Source organism: Terrapene carolina, unplaced genomic scaffold, assembly GCF_002925995.2.
Source record: "Terrapene carolina triunguis isolate 2854851 unplaced genomic scaffold, T_m_triunguis-2.0 Scaffold714, whole genome shotgun sequence".
NCBI classification, from domain to species: Eukaryota; Metazoa; Chordata; order Testudines; family Emydidae; genus Terrapene; species Terrapene triunguis.
Window position 1 is genome coordinate 22,255,372 of NW_020665065.1, and position 14,544 is coordinate 22,269,915.

Below are 14,544 nucleotides of genomic sequence, written 5' to 3' on the forward strand. Positions count from 1 at the left end.
AAAAAAAAAAAAAAAAAAAAAAAAAAAGCCGCAATCGCGATCTAAAAAAAGCCGCGATCGCGTTCTGGAGGCAGCAATTCGGCGGGAGGTCCTTCACTCCCAGGCGGAGTGAGGGACCGTCCACCGAATTGCCGCCGAATACCTGGAACTGCCGCCCCTGTCCGGAACGGCCGCCCCAAGCACCTGCTTGAGAAGCTGGTGCCTGGAGCCGGCCCTGCAGAGCAGTGCTACAATCTGTTTGTCAATGAACTCCGAACCCTCCTCCTATACCTACTTGGGAGTCACCTGCATTGGAATGGACATGAGCAAGCACTCGAAGAAGAAAAACGCTAACCTTCCATAACTGTTGTTCTTTGAGATGTGGTGTTCATGTCCATACCAAACTCCCACTCTCACCAGGGCCGTCCTTAGGATTTATGGGGCCCTACGCAGTATTCTTAAACTGGTGCCCCTATGCTCAGTGCAACTGGTGCCCCTACGCCAGTGCATTCGGCTCTGTGAATATGGCCCCTGCCTTCTGCTTAGTAAGGAGACTGCAGCGCGCACTGGGTGTGCGGGAGCTGACCCGCTCTTACCTGCTGTCCCGGTCATAGGCGTGGACTCCATGGGTGGATGCTCCAGAGCTGGAGCAGAGCGGGGAGGTCGAGCACCCCCCGGCACGATGAGAAGTCGGTGCCTATGATAGTGGTGGTGCCCCAAATTTTCGGGTGCCCTATGCAGCTGCATATGCTGCATATGCCTAAGAATGGCCCTGACTCTCACCCCCACCCCTCTGTTGGAGATAGCCGGGAAGGAGAAACATAGGGGGTGGCAGGGCCCTGTATCTGGCGCTATGAGGGCACGACTCCAGGGGGCACCAGAACTGACCCAACGGATACCACTGAGGGGAAAACTTTCCGGCGACGGTGCTTGAGGCGAGCACACACCTACATTGAATGGACATGAGCAACACATCTCGAAGAACAACAGTTACAGGTTAGTAACTGATTTTTATTCAATTAAATTAATAGCAGGTTTAAAACAAATGAAAGGAAGTTCTTCTCACAATGCAATGTCAACACGTGGGACTGATTGCCATGGGATATTATGAAGGCCAAAAGTATATCTGGGTTCAAAAAAGAATTAGATAAGTTCATGGAGGATTGGTCCATCAATGGCTATTAACTGAGATGATCAGGGAATGCAACCCCATGCTCTGGGTGTCCCTAAACCTCCAACTGCCAGAAGCTGGGACTGGATGACAGAGGATGGATCACTCAAATTTGCCTTGTTCAGTTCATTCCCTCATCTGGCATTGGCCACTGTCAGAGACAGGATAAACCATTGGTCTGACACAGTATGGCTGTTCTTATGTTCTTATCTTGATGTATGCTTGCAACTAAATGTAGGTCAGCACCATTTCAGCTCTCTCTTGTTAACACAGTTTGTCAGAAACAGGTCATTTTTCTACTGCTGTAGAGTCAGCATAGTCCGGAGGAGAGATCACAAGACTGAAAGTCTGGGAACATCTCAGTTCTGGTTCTGGTCCTGGCTTTGCCATCAGCTCTCTTGTAGATTTGGGCAAGTCATTTAACCACTTTGTCAGTTTCCAATCTGTATGATGAGTATAAGACTCACCTTACAGGGGTATTGTGTAATGTGACTAATTAAAAATTGTCTATCATTTTGGAAATGTAAAATGTTGTATAAATGCCAAGTATTATTTCTCTAGCTAAATGAATAGTGAACGTGTGTAGTTCAATAGATTGTAGTGTTGATTAGATATATTGGCAAACATTAACACAGCTGAGCTATTTTCAAGAAGTTTAATGGGGAAGATGAATTTTTACACAAGGGATGGATTGGATTCCTACTGCAGCAGCTTTCACTGAACTTGCACTTAGTGCCAAATTCAGCAGTGGATTTTGGAAACAGTTTCTGTTGTACATTAGAGTGCTTTTAACTGGTCCATTTACTCTTGATTTCAGGCTAATCTAGATGAAGGCCAAATGAGTTCACCTACATTCCTTAGAGCTTTAATGACAGCAGTTTGTAAAGCAGCCATTATAGGTGAGTAACTTTCAAGCTAAGGCTGTACAAAACAATCAAATATGAAAGTAATGAATTTACAGATTACTTGGGTTTTAACCACTTATTTTTCTGTTTGAGGCTGGCTAACCTTTGATACAAATTGTGCATCAAGATTTTTTTCTCCCAGATTGTACAGTTTTAGTGCTGAAGAAAGTGAAGTACTGATACCACTGTCAAGAGCCAGTCATAGTGCAGGAGAGATGTGCCAGCTGCCCCTTCCCAAACATAGGTCTGCCAGTGCCCCTCAAGTCTTTACCTGCAGCACCTGGGTCCCCCTTGAGCAAGGACTTCCAGCTCTGTTGAATTATGCCTGATTGTTGATTTTCCGATGTAGATGAAAATCCACTAGATGCTATTCTGAAACAGGTTCTGTTTTTTTCTGGTGCTCTAAATACAAAATTGGACTTAAAATCTTTGCAGAGGTCCCCACTGTCCATGGAACATGGAGAGTGCAGCATTTCACTTTCAAAGTTTGATACTAGAGAAAAGTAAATTTATGTGGCTTAAATACTGCTGTTATTTTCCTCTAAGATAACAGGAATCATGAGAATGTGCTAACAAAGCAGCTACTATTTTACAGGTGTCTGGATTGAACTGTCTGTGAGGTTTCAGCCTTTTAAAAACCATTCTTTCTTTCAAGTGTTTGCTCTTGGGATGGGTGTAATTGAATTTCATCTCACTGTTGCATGGATTTCAGAGAGGCCAAAATCCAGGGAGAGCTTTTTTCTCTGAGAGTATAATCTTCTTGAGGCCACCTACTGTTAAAGTCTAGATGCTGCAGGATTTTATCATTCATATTTAGGGGTTTCCTGATACATCCTTGCTCTGTAAATATCAGTAATGTCTTGTTCTGGTTTTGTTTTCTATCATCTCTATCTAGGTTTATTTATTTTTGCTCAGATTTTCTCTATCATGCTCTTTTGTTTATATGCTGGTTAAAAGCTGCTGAATATTTTTCTACAGATAACTCTTCCCATGGTGGTGTACATTTTTGTGGACTTCTAGCAGGGTTTGATATACTTTGATTTTCTTATTTGTGATTTAGTGTTCTATTCCTGTTTGTCTTTTGAGAAAAACGTCCTTGTAATTATTTCAAATCTCTGGGAAAAAAGAAAATGTTCAGCCTCTCTTTGTGCGTAGATGTTCGAGTATTCAAGTGCATGTGCATACATGAAGGCTGGATAGAGGCCTCACTGAAAATGTGGTCCAGAGTTTTTGAAAGTGTTCACTATATTTGGGGAGTGGGAAGCATTGAGAAGCAGATTATATGTTCTTCGAGTAGTGTCCCTAGGAGCACTCCACTGTAGGTGTATCTGCACCCCTGTGCCTCTAATGGGAGATTTTAGGTAGCAACATCTGTTCAGTGCTCTCCCTTCCTTATGGTCTGCCTTGGGCTGCCATGGCCAAATATGATTTTATTATAGAAAACTCAATGTTTTTCTGGACCATTTACCGAAGACTCAAAAGGAACAGTTTTAGGCTATTGTCAGAGGTCAGTTAATATCCAGTATGGCACTACAGACAGCACTGGACACAGCCTATACAGCGGCCCGCTCCATGTCTGTGGCAGTGGTAATGAGGCAGGCTTCTTGGCTATATCTTTCTGGTTATCCAAAGAGCTGCAGACAAGATCTCCCATGTGAAGGGCCCAAGCTCTTTGCAGAGAAGACAGACTCTTTTCTTCACCCCTTGAGGGATTCCCAGGCCACATTATGCTCCCTGGGAATCTACACTGCAGGACAGAAGAGAAGATATAGCTTTCAGCCACAGCACAGGTCATGACCTCCTCGATACCCACCATTTCAGTGCTGTTATGAGCTGCAGCATAAGAGGCCCAGGGTTCAAAAGTGGAAGCAGTCAGCACCCCAAACTGCGACCTCTTAGACTGCCTCTTCTAAGCACTTTTGATGGGTTGGTAGAGGGCCCAAACAATTATACCTTGCAACATTAGCTGCTGCTACACATGTCATGCCCCTTCAGAAATTGCCTGCCCCTTTCACAGCAGTTGGGAGACTATCATCTCTGACAGATGGATCTAGGAGATTATTTAAAAGGGTTACGCCATTCAATTAAAGTGTCTCCCCATTCTCTCTCTCCTTCCCTGTCCCTCTTCAAGGACCCTTCTCATGAGAACTTACTTCATCAGGAAATAGCTCATTTGTTACGCCTAGGTGCCATAGAACCAGTCCTGGCACAACTCAGGGGCAAGGGATTTTACTCTCATTATTTCCTGATCCCCAAGGTGAAGGGAGGTTAGAGACCCATTCTAGATCTAAGGGCATTAAATAAATATGTGAAGGCGCAGAAGTTCAAGATGGTCATGCTAGCAGCCATTATTCCAGCTCTAAAGAAGGAGGTTGGTTTTCAGCCCTCAACCTACAAGATGCCTACTTCCACAACACACAGGAGATTCCTACGATTTACCATTGGGCAGGACCATTATCAGTACAGGATGCTCCTATTCGGCCTCTTGTCCACACCCACAGTATTCTCCAAGATTCTCGCTGTCATAGCAGCATATCTACAAACATTGGGCATTGTCTACCCATACTTAGACGACTGCCTCCTCAAGGCTCCCTTGTTCAAGGACACCATACAAGCCACCCAGATGACCATGCGCACATTTGCACAGCTGAGCCTGCAGCTCAGCTTACAGAAATCAACACTGTCCCTGGTACAGTGACGAGTTTATTGGTGCCAACCTCTACACAGTACAAGCAAGAGCATTCCTCTTGCTACCCAGCCTCAGCACCCTCACAAGTCTCAGAGAGACAGTTCAGGCCAGCCCCCAAACATTGTCCAGAAACTGCCTGCAGCTGCTTGGTCATATGGCAGCATGCACCTTCGTCACCCCAAATGCCCAGATGTTCATGAGATGTCTTCAGATATGGCTCAGTTCTGTCTATTCCCCGAGCAGGGACAGACTAACAAAACTGCTATCACTGCCCTCTGCAGTAAAGCACTTATAGACTGGTGGAAAGACCCATCCAATGTCCGAGTAGGCATGCCATTCGTGCAACCACCTCTGACTCCCTAATAAGCTGGGGAACTCATCTACATGACCACAAGGTTCAGGGCAAGTGGGCTTCCACGGAAGCAACCCTCCATATCCATCTTTTGTAGCTAGAAGCTGTCAGGAACATCTGTGCACACTTTCTCCCTTCCATCAAGAACACACACACGAAAGTCATGACAGACAATATGACCTGTATGTTTTACATAAATCACCAGGAGGATGCCAGATCTCCTTCCCTCTGCACAGAAACACTCAAACTGGAATTTGTGCATCAGTCACAACGTGCTCATCTCAGCAATCTATTTACCAGGGATACAGAACGTGACAGCCGACAGTCTTAGTCGAAACTTTTCTCACGACCACGAATGGGGGAACTGAACTCAGAGATGCATCGAGACATATTAGCCCTTTGGGGAATCCTGACTACAGATCTCTTCACTACATACTGGAACAAGAAATGTCCTCTTTACTGCTCCAGGGCTGGCCTGAGGAAACATTCATTGGGAGATGCCCTCATCCTCCCATGGGACAGGGACTTCTTGTATGCCTTTCCCCATTTCCTCTTCTAGCCAAGATCCTGTTGAAAATTCAACGAGACAAAGCAAGAGTTATTCTGATTGCCCCCTTCTGGCCAACACAAGTCTGGTTCCCTTAAAGTACATCTCATGGCCATAACTGCTTTCCACCATCAGGTAGATGGATGCTCAGTGTTTGCTCACCGAGATTCCTTAAGGCAGGGGTTCTCAAACTGGAGGTCGGGACCCCTCAGGGGGTCACAAGTTTATTACATGGGGGGTCGTGAACTGTCAGCCTCCACCCCAAACCCCGCTTTGCCTCCAGCATTTATAATAGTGTTAAATACATTTTAAAGTGTTTTTAATTTATGGGGGGGGGGGTCGCACTCAGAGGCTTGCTATGTTAAAGGGGTCACCAGTACAAAAGTTTGAGAAACACTGCCTTAAGGGCATTGGGAATCTCTTCCCACATGTGAGACCACCCGCTCCAGCCTGGGATCTTAACCTAGTTCTCAGGGCTTTGACTAGACCTCCTTTTGAGCCCATGGCAACTTGGTGTCTCTTTCACCTATCCATGAAGACAGCATTTCTAATTGCCATCACCTCAGCTAGGCACATAGGAGAAATAGCAGTCCTGATGGCACACCCACCCTACATAGTCTTTTTTAAAGACAAAGTAATTCTGAGGCTGCCTCCCACTTTTCTCCCTAAAGTTACCTTCACTTTCCATATGAATCAACAGATCCACCTTCCTTTTTTCCCCAAAATCACATTGTGATAACAGGGAGGCAATTCTGCATATGCAAGATGTTAGAAGCATTCTACTTGGACAGGACTAAGGACTTCAGGAAGTCCTCTAAACTCTTCCTTTCACTCATGGAAAGATTCAAAGGCTCCGTGATATCGGCTTAAAGACTATCCAAATGGGTCTCTGGTTGCATTAATCACTGTTATCAAGGGTGCAACCTGTTGCCTTCATCTGGAGTTTGTACGCACTCCACAAGGTCAATTTCTAACTTGGTCAAATTTTTTAAAGATGTCCCTATCACAGAAATCTGCAGAGCAGCACTTTGGGCTTCTGTCCACACTTTCACAGAACATTATATGATCACTGGAGATTCAGCCTTTGATGCCATCTTCAGCTCCACAGTACTCTCTGTAGTAACAGAGTCTACTTTGAAGCCCCAGCCCTCCATGGAGAATACTACTGTGAAGTCATTTGCACTCTCATTACCACTACAAAAGTTATTTTTCCTCCCTTGGTATCCTATTGTTAATTGAATTGTCTCGTTAGACTGACCTCACACTTGGTAAGGCAACTCCCATCTTTTCATGTATTTATACCTGCTCCTGTATTTTCCACTCCATGCATCTGATGAAGTGGATTCAAGCCCATGAAAGCTTATGCCCAAATAAATTTGTTAGTCTCTAAGGTGCCACAAGGACTCCTTGTTGTTTTTGCTGATACAGACTAACACAGCTACCATTCTGAAACCTGTCATCTGCAGTGGAGCACCCAGAGGGACACTACTCGAATAAGAAGAGGAAGTTACTCACCTTGTGCAGTAATACGATAGTTCTTCAAGGTGTGTGTTCCTATGGGTGCTCCACAACCCGTCCTCCTCTCCTCTACTTCGCAGTTCTCTATAAGGGGCTCTGCGGTAGAGAAGGAACTGAGGGGGGTTCATCCACACAGTGCTAGATAGCTTCGAGGCAGACCATGAGCGGGGGAGAGCGCATGTGCAGGCTGAACAGACACTGCTACCTAAAATCTCTGATTAGAGGTGCTGGGACACAAATACACCTATCCATGGGGGACACATCTCGAAGAACCATTGTTACCGCACAAGGTGAGTAACTTTCTCTTCCTATTATAGAAATAGCCAGTATAATGTGAATACAATTTTGCACGTGCATACATGAAGGCTGGGTAGAGACGCCTGGCTGAAAATGTGGTCTGGAGTCTCTGAAAGTGTTCATTGTACTTGGGGAGTGAGAAGCACTGAGAAATAGATATGTTCCTATCGTAGAAATAGCCCATATTCTTTTGGTTCCCTTTTGTTTCAGTTCTCTTCCCATTTCTGACTAACCTGAGTTTGTCGTTTCTATTTGAATAAATAAATATGATGAAAAACCTGCGCCTGGCCTCAGACCCACCAAAAGTAACCCTGGTTCTTCTTTTCTCTCCAGCGGATTCTTCTAGTTTCCGTGTGGACACTGCTGTTATCAAGCAGAGAGTGCCGATCTTACTCAAGTACCTAGACTCAGATACAGAGAAGGAACTACAAGCACTTTATGCACTACAAGCATCAATAGTAAAACTTGATCAGCCTCCTAGTAAGTGTTTTTTTGTGTTTGGGATTTGAAAAATCACTATATGGCATTGAAGGAAAAGATCCAGGTGGAGAATTAGATTTGGGTCTCAGATAGAGTCTGATAGATTGTGCTCTTCCTGAAGGGGGAACAGACTGGTTAGGTGCGTGCGAGGGGGCTGAAGGCAAACTACTATTATAGCATCCAATTATACAGTGCATGGCTGTAGACCAATACTCTTCCCCACCCTCCTGGCTGAAGGTGAGCTCCTCTATTGGCTGCCACCATAAGCAGCCAAGAAGGAAATGCCCATAATGTGGAGAGAAGAAAAAGAAAAATTTCAAATCCTCTGCTGCATTTAGTAGCAATTGCTCTACTTACTCACATTTCAGGGCAACTGCACCTGCACACCCACACCATAAGCCCTTGAGGGCATCGGCTCTTGGGTCTTCAGCCGTCACCTCTCTTGGTTAGAGACCCGGGTTTCTCTCCCTCCTGACAGGAGTTTTTGCAGGCTGTACAGTTCCCTCTCTACACTGTGATATCCCCAACAGGCCAACGTCTGCACTTTGCTTTCTCCCCGAAGGCTGTGAACAGTTGTAATTGCCAGCAGTCCCAAGTTACCACACAGCCCTTTCTAAGCAAGTACATTTATTCTTAAGACTAAAGCATTACAGAGAAAACTTATTAAAAACCATAAAAGAACCTACATGCATGATAATAAGCCTACCAGACTCCAACACATCTCAGCTCCAACCAGGACTCTGGTGGAAGTCAGTTCTTCAAACCCAGCATGGGTTTTTTCTTTGATTACATGTTCATAATAGACAGCCTTAGCTCAGAACTAAAACACTCATGAATAGGTCAGTCTTTCCTTTATACAGCTTGGGCCTTTGATCTTGAGACTCTGGGAACAGGTAATCAGCAGACAATGGTCTCCTCAAGGCATAACTTCTAAAGGCTGGCTTTTTGCATAAACGGGGTGGGGAATTTGCATTCATCTCCCCCTAGAGATTCCCCCAAGCAAATCACTTGACCCTGTTTATCCCCAAAGTCAATTCTTGTCTGGCACGTTGTTCAGTACAGTCATTTGAAGTTCATAATACTTCCCAGGGTTCACATCACATTTCCTCCCTGGAGAGATTACATACAAACCTGGCCCACAGTCATAGATAACCTTTCCATTTAATGCAATGGACTCCAAAGAATCTTAAACTTAATTCAGTAAGGTTTTTCCAGGATACTTCAAGAAATCTCCATATCTGTAACATAGGTGCTGTCATAATTTCTAAACTAGTGAAACTAGGTAGCTCAGAATGGCCACTGTAGATTCTGTTCCATGGCCATTTGCTAGTATACACGCACACGCTGCTGCCTTTCCAGCCCTCTGTTTAGCATATGACAGCATGTTCTGTAGCATCAGAGGAAACTTTACTTTAGCAAGTGTGTATTTAACCTTCATAGCCTGCATAATCAGGGCACAACCACTATTAACAGCAGTTCCCACTACTTGCTTTTCCACTTCTCACTGTAATAAAGGCTGTGGAGATTAATGGAAGGAGGAGGCACACATCAGGACCCTAGGGGGGGCTCTGGGTGATCGCTACTTCCCACCACCCAACACAGATGTAATGAGGTTGAGTAGTGTCCGCAAAAGAGAAACTAAACAACTAATTATTCCTTAAGAAAGGTTTTTAATGACTTACAACCATAAAGGCAACACAGACAGAATGTGCCTAGTGACTTAACGTGTATTGTAACCATTCCCAACCAACACACATTTATATGAAATACTGATACATTAATTAACTATAGTTTACTAATTTTAACTTTCCTATTAACTTAACTATAGTTTACTAATTTTAACCTTCCTATTAACTTATTTAACAACTTATAAACTTTTACGATAAACTGAATGACAACTTATACTGAAGACAGCCACAGCAACATGCAAAGCTATTATTGTTTACAGACTACTAGCTTCACCAGCGCTGTACCTGCTTCCAGCAAGGCACAAAACATATACAGTTACTATATATTGATTAACTATTGACTACTACTATTTTTAAACAACTTAAACAATTTACTAATATACTTAAACTATGGTATTAATACAGATTTAAGATTAACTAGCTCGAGCACAACCAGACCTCGTCAGTCCGAAGCCTTACCCTGCATTCTTCCAAAGATACATTATCTTTCAGTCGACTGTTTCCTGCACTGGCCAGGTACAGATAGTCGGTGAAGCGCAAGTCCCTTTGGTTCAGGGGGTGTATGTGAGTCTGACAAAGAGTGATCTCTTTTAGGTCAACACACACACAAAACACTTGCGTCTTCACACCTTATTTATACGGTATTTGCTGGCCGTGTTTCAAAACAGGTCAACCAATGAAAGTGGCCAAATGTTTCAGTGTGGTATTTGCGGTTGTCTTGATCTTATGAACTGTGCACCTGTGCTCAGCTCAGCTCTTCTCTATGCGGCTAATTGTGGTCAATTTGCTAGACTCAAAAATGCTCGAGTTAGCTTAAAGAGGTATTTGGTTGCAGAGCATAGTAACCACACGTCTGTATCTATCTTTACAGAGTTTCCTTCTTAGTCTATAAAGCTTCCTAGCTAGATTATGCTTATGCTTGCAGGATTCAACTGTACTCGCTTCTTACAACTTCCGGAAGTTTTAGGCCTAACACTGCTTAGCCTGACAAGGCTTGACAAGGCTTATGCACATTAATCACAAAGGCCACTTTTATTCAGGTTTTAAACTGATATCTCTAATCATTTCTGTATTTCCTTGTCTACCAACTACTGTACATTACTAAACAGATGTTTCCCCCTTGCAGATCTGTTACGGATGTTTTTTGATTGCCTGTATGACGAGGAGGTGATCTCAGAGGATGCCTTCTACAAATGGGAAAGCAGCAAGGACCCAGGAGAGCAGAATGGGAAAGGAGTAGCACTGAAATCAGTCACAGCGTTCTTCACATGGCTACGAGAGGCTGAAGAGGAATCAGAGGATAATTAAAACTTAAAATACAGAAAACAAAACAAAAAAAAGAAACAATTTAAGTATTTTTTTAAAAAGTTTCACGTCTTCGCCAATCACAGTGCAGCAAGGCCAATTCTCGCACATAACCCCCTCCTTCCCCCACATATGCACGAGTGGGAGAGGAAAAAAAATAGATAAACATAAAGGTGATCATGGAGGAAAAAGGTACTTGGGAAAAAAAAGTAAACTTCAAACCTGAGGGCGGGAGCACTAAACCAAAATACATGTATTATTTATAGAAAATATTTTCTGTTTTAATCATTTTTTCTTTTCTTTTTAAACAAGGACTCATACTTTAAAAAACAGATCTGTTTAGCAAAAAAAAAGTTGAAAACTTTAATTTATTATTTTAAGGACTGCAAATGCCAGTGTAATTTTTACATTTGCAGTTTCTGTAAACAAATTGTATGATAGAAAAAAGCAGAGAAATAAATTACCCTCCCTTTCAGCTGCACCTCAGTTTTGTTTCAAAGCATGGTAGATAAACTTTCAACAGGGTTTGGGGTAAGCTACATGAGGGAGAGATCTTTTTTATTTTTTTTTTTAATTGTCGTCATATTTTTCTGCCTGCCTCTCAGCTTGCTTCAGAGATTAAAAAGAAAATAGTAATTGAAACATACATAACCTTGGAACCGAAGGAAATGCATTTGAGAAAAACGGTGTGGACCAGAGTGCTCCAAGAAAAACTCATTCAAAACAAAGTGCTACCCTGGGGGAAAAAAAGTACTAGTGATATTTTCAAAACCTTTAGAACGACTTTAAGGCTTGTAAATACATAGAACAAATATTTAAAAAAAGAAAGAAAATGACTCAATAGTATTTCTTTTCACTTTGAAAATATAAAGAACAAAAATAAAGACAAACATTGCAAGTTTACAAGAAAGTAAAGCGATTTCTCCTTTAGAGAGCTGCTGAATGCGCCACCATTTCTGAGTGGTGCTGTCTTCCTTCTCAATGTGTAGATTCTGGATCCAAATTTGTTTATATAGTGTGTGTGTATGTGTCTCTACACCAAAAAAGAGGGGTGTAGGCCATTGCGGTAAATGTGGGGTTGCTGCTTGGGAGACCCTTTTTGCAGAAGTTAAGGCTGAGGAGCAGCTAGCTGCGTCACTATACAAGCTAGGTTTATCCAGTTTCAAATACTTCTCCTCTAGGCTGGGAGATGACCTATGGGGGCAATAAAATTACTGACCCCTGCTTAGTTTGGCAGCTGTTGGACTACAGTGTGTCTTGTGACTCAAGAACACTGCATTGTTATGGTGGTAGCTCTATCTAAACAGGTTGCAGCCTTGGAACCAGATAACCAACATCTCTTCTCAATGGCTTGTACATCCATTGTCACCCAGCCACCACTGCTGTTCTTTGTGTCTGTCAGTTGCCTTGCTGTGCTTAAGGAACCCAAAACCCCCAGGAGTAAAAAACAAAAAACAAAAGAAAATAAAGAAACTACAACATTAAGCAAAAGGGGTGAAACAAGTGCTGCAAGTGACACAGTGCTCTTCCCATCTCTGCCCAATCTCTACTGGTGTATGAAGTCTGAGTACTGCCTGGGCACTGGCTTCTCTGGCACAAATTGGTGTACGTACTATCTCTGTGTCCAAAGATGACTCAAGCATGCCCTTCTTCACAGGGCTGGTACCATACAAAGTACACTCCACAAAACTGAGCTGCTTCTGAGCAAATTAAGTCTCTGTGTATCTCTCTTGAACAACCAAAGATGACCTGCTGGCTCTCACTATGAAGATGCATCCACAATCTGCAAAGCTTGTGAAGCGCTAAAATGATAATTTGTGAACTGTGGTCCGTGGACCATGACCGACCCATGAAGCTCTGGCAGGTGGTTTATGGAGCACTTGGTAGTGGTCTGTGGAGTGCTGGCCACTCACATGGTGCTATCTCTTTCTCTCCAGCTGCTAAATCACTTTTTTAAAGGCTACAAATACATTAAATACTTTCCTACTCTTACTTTTAAATGTAAATAATTGCTGTACATGCACAGGGATGATATTTGATTGCTAGTGGGAGTGAACAAGGTGTCTGGTTGTGGATGGAGGGAGAGGTGTCCAGGAGACCAGGCTCTCCATTAACATTTGGTCCACACTATGAAATCAAAGATGGATAACCCGTGCCCTAAAAGACTAGACCATTTTTTTTAGTAACAATAAAACACTTTCTCTGGTGTATTGTTAAAACATAAAAAAAACCATCCTTAATATACCCACGTATATGTACCCACTTACATTAAAGACAGCTAATCATTCCCAAGTCTCAGCAGCTTTTGCCTGCAGCCTTCCTGGTCAAAGAGCTGTTTCTACAAATTGTTGAAAAATTCTGGGCTTGTCCGTGCAGAGTTGTACCAATTTAATTACAGAAGTGATAAACCAGTGCAAAGGGTTTCATAGGCACTCTTCTTTGGGACTAAGTCACTCTTAAACCAAAAAAATAATGTCCACACAGGGGTTTTCACTGCTTTAATTAAACCAGTGCAAGTTTGTGTGTAGTACAGTGCTTGGACTTCACTTAAAAGTTAGGTAGACATAGCGACGTCAGTTGGGTGTGCTGATCTATCTCCCATTGTAGATGCAGCTGTGTTGACAGAAGAATGTGTTGTTATCTGAGGAGATGGTGTTCCTACACCTATGGAAAAACTCCTTCCATCAGTGTAGGCTGCACCTACACTACAGGGTTACGCTAGCATAGCTATGCCAGGATAGTCTCTGTAGTGTAGACACAACCTAGGCCTGAGATAGATTATGCATCTGCATGTCTTCCATTCAGGCAGAATTCTGAGGAGGCTTTCTACTGTGCCTTGCGAATTGCTGCAAGGAGGATGACCATCCTAGCAGCCTGCTTAAGTGGATTAGAATGAGCTTTTGAAACCCAACCCACTCTGCAAGGTGCCTTTAAAGTTATGTGATGTATTTAAGTGTTGCCTTGCCCAAAGGGGAAGAAATTCTAGCACCTCTGAACAATAGAATCTGTCACTGGAAGGTTATTTTGCTTGAAACGTTTGAATCATTTGAATGAAGGAGATGGCAAAATATTGATCAATGCAATGAGTGTTAGATGAGCAAAATCAACTGGGAAAGGAGAAATAACTCCCAATATCCCTTGGCATTGTCTAACTCTTTCAAGTTAAATTTTCTGGGGAATAGGCAACTTGCCCTGTTGGCACTCTGTAAGTGCCTAGAGGGGATGTTGTAGAGGTCTAAGCATCCTTTTAGGTGTATCTAGAGTCCTGGAAGCACAGGTTCATATGCTGGCAAGCTTAATTAAGTCATCTTTTAAGGTAAATGAATTAAGTTCCATGCACTGTGTTAGGGGTATTTTGGATGAGACCGTAGGACTGTAGTTGTATCTGCCCTGCCTGGACATTAAAGACCTCATGTCTCTTTTCATAAGAACAGTTTGCTCTGGTGTCATTGACAAAATTGTCTCCTCCCATTACTAGTGTGATGCATTCTGTGTGCTGTTTGGTTACATTCTCTACAAAGTCAGATTCAGAAGGAGCTGAAGCTCTCAGGATAGGGCATATAGTTTGTAATGTGCTTTGAGACCTTCAGGAGGAGAGGTGATCAAATATAAC

The 14,544-nt window shown here is 43.1% G+C and overlaps 1 protein-coding gene across 1 annotated transcript in view; it reads left to right on the forward strand.

Annotated features, from left to right (window-relative positions):
• The window catches only part of EIF4G3 (eukaryotic translation initiation factor 4 gamma 3), a 399,442-nt gene extending 386,579 nt beyond the window's left edge, over positions 1 to 12,863 (forward strand). Inside the window, exons 35-37 of the mRNA XM_026659916.2 lie at positions 1,968 to 2,049; positions 7,792 to 7,938; positions 10,753 to 12,863. Coding sequence (XP_026515701.1) covers positions 1,968 to 2,049; positions 7,792 to 7,938; positions 10,753 to 10,934 — 411 coding nt within the window. The 3' untranslated portion in view covers positions 10,935 to 12,863. The remainder of the gene's footprint in view (positions 1 to 1,967; positions 2,050 to 7,791; positions 7,939 to 10,752) is intronic.
• The last annotated feature ends 1,681 nt before the right edge of the window (positions 12,864 to 14,544 follow it).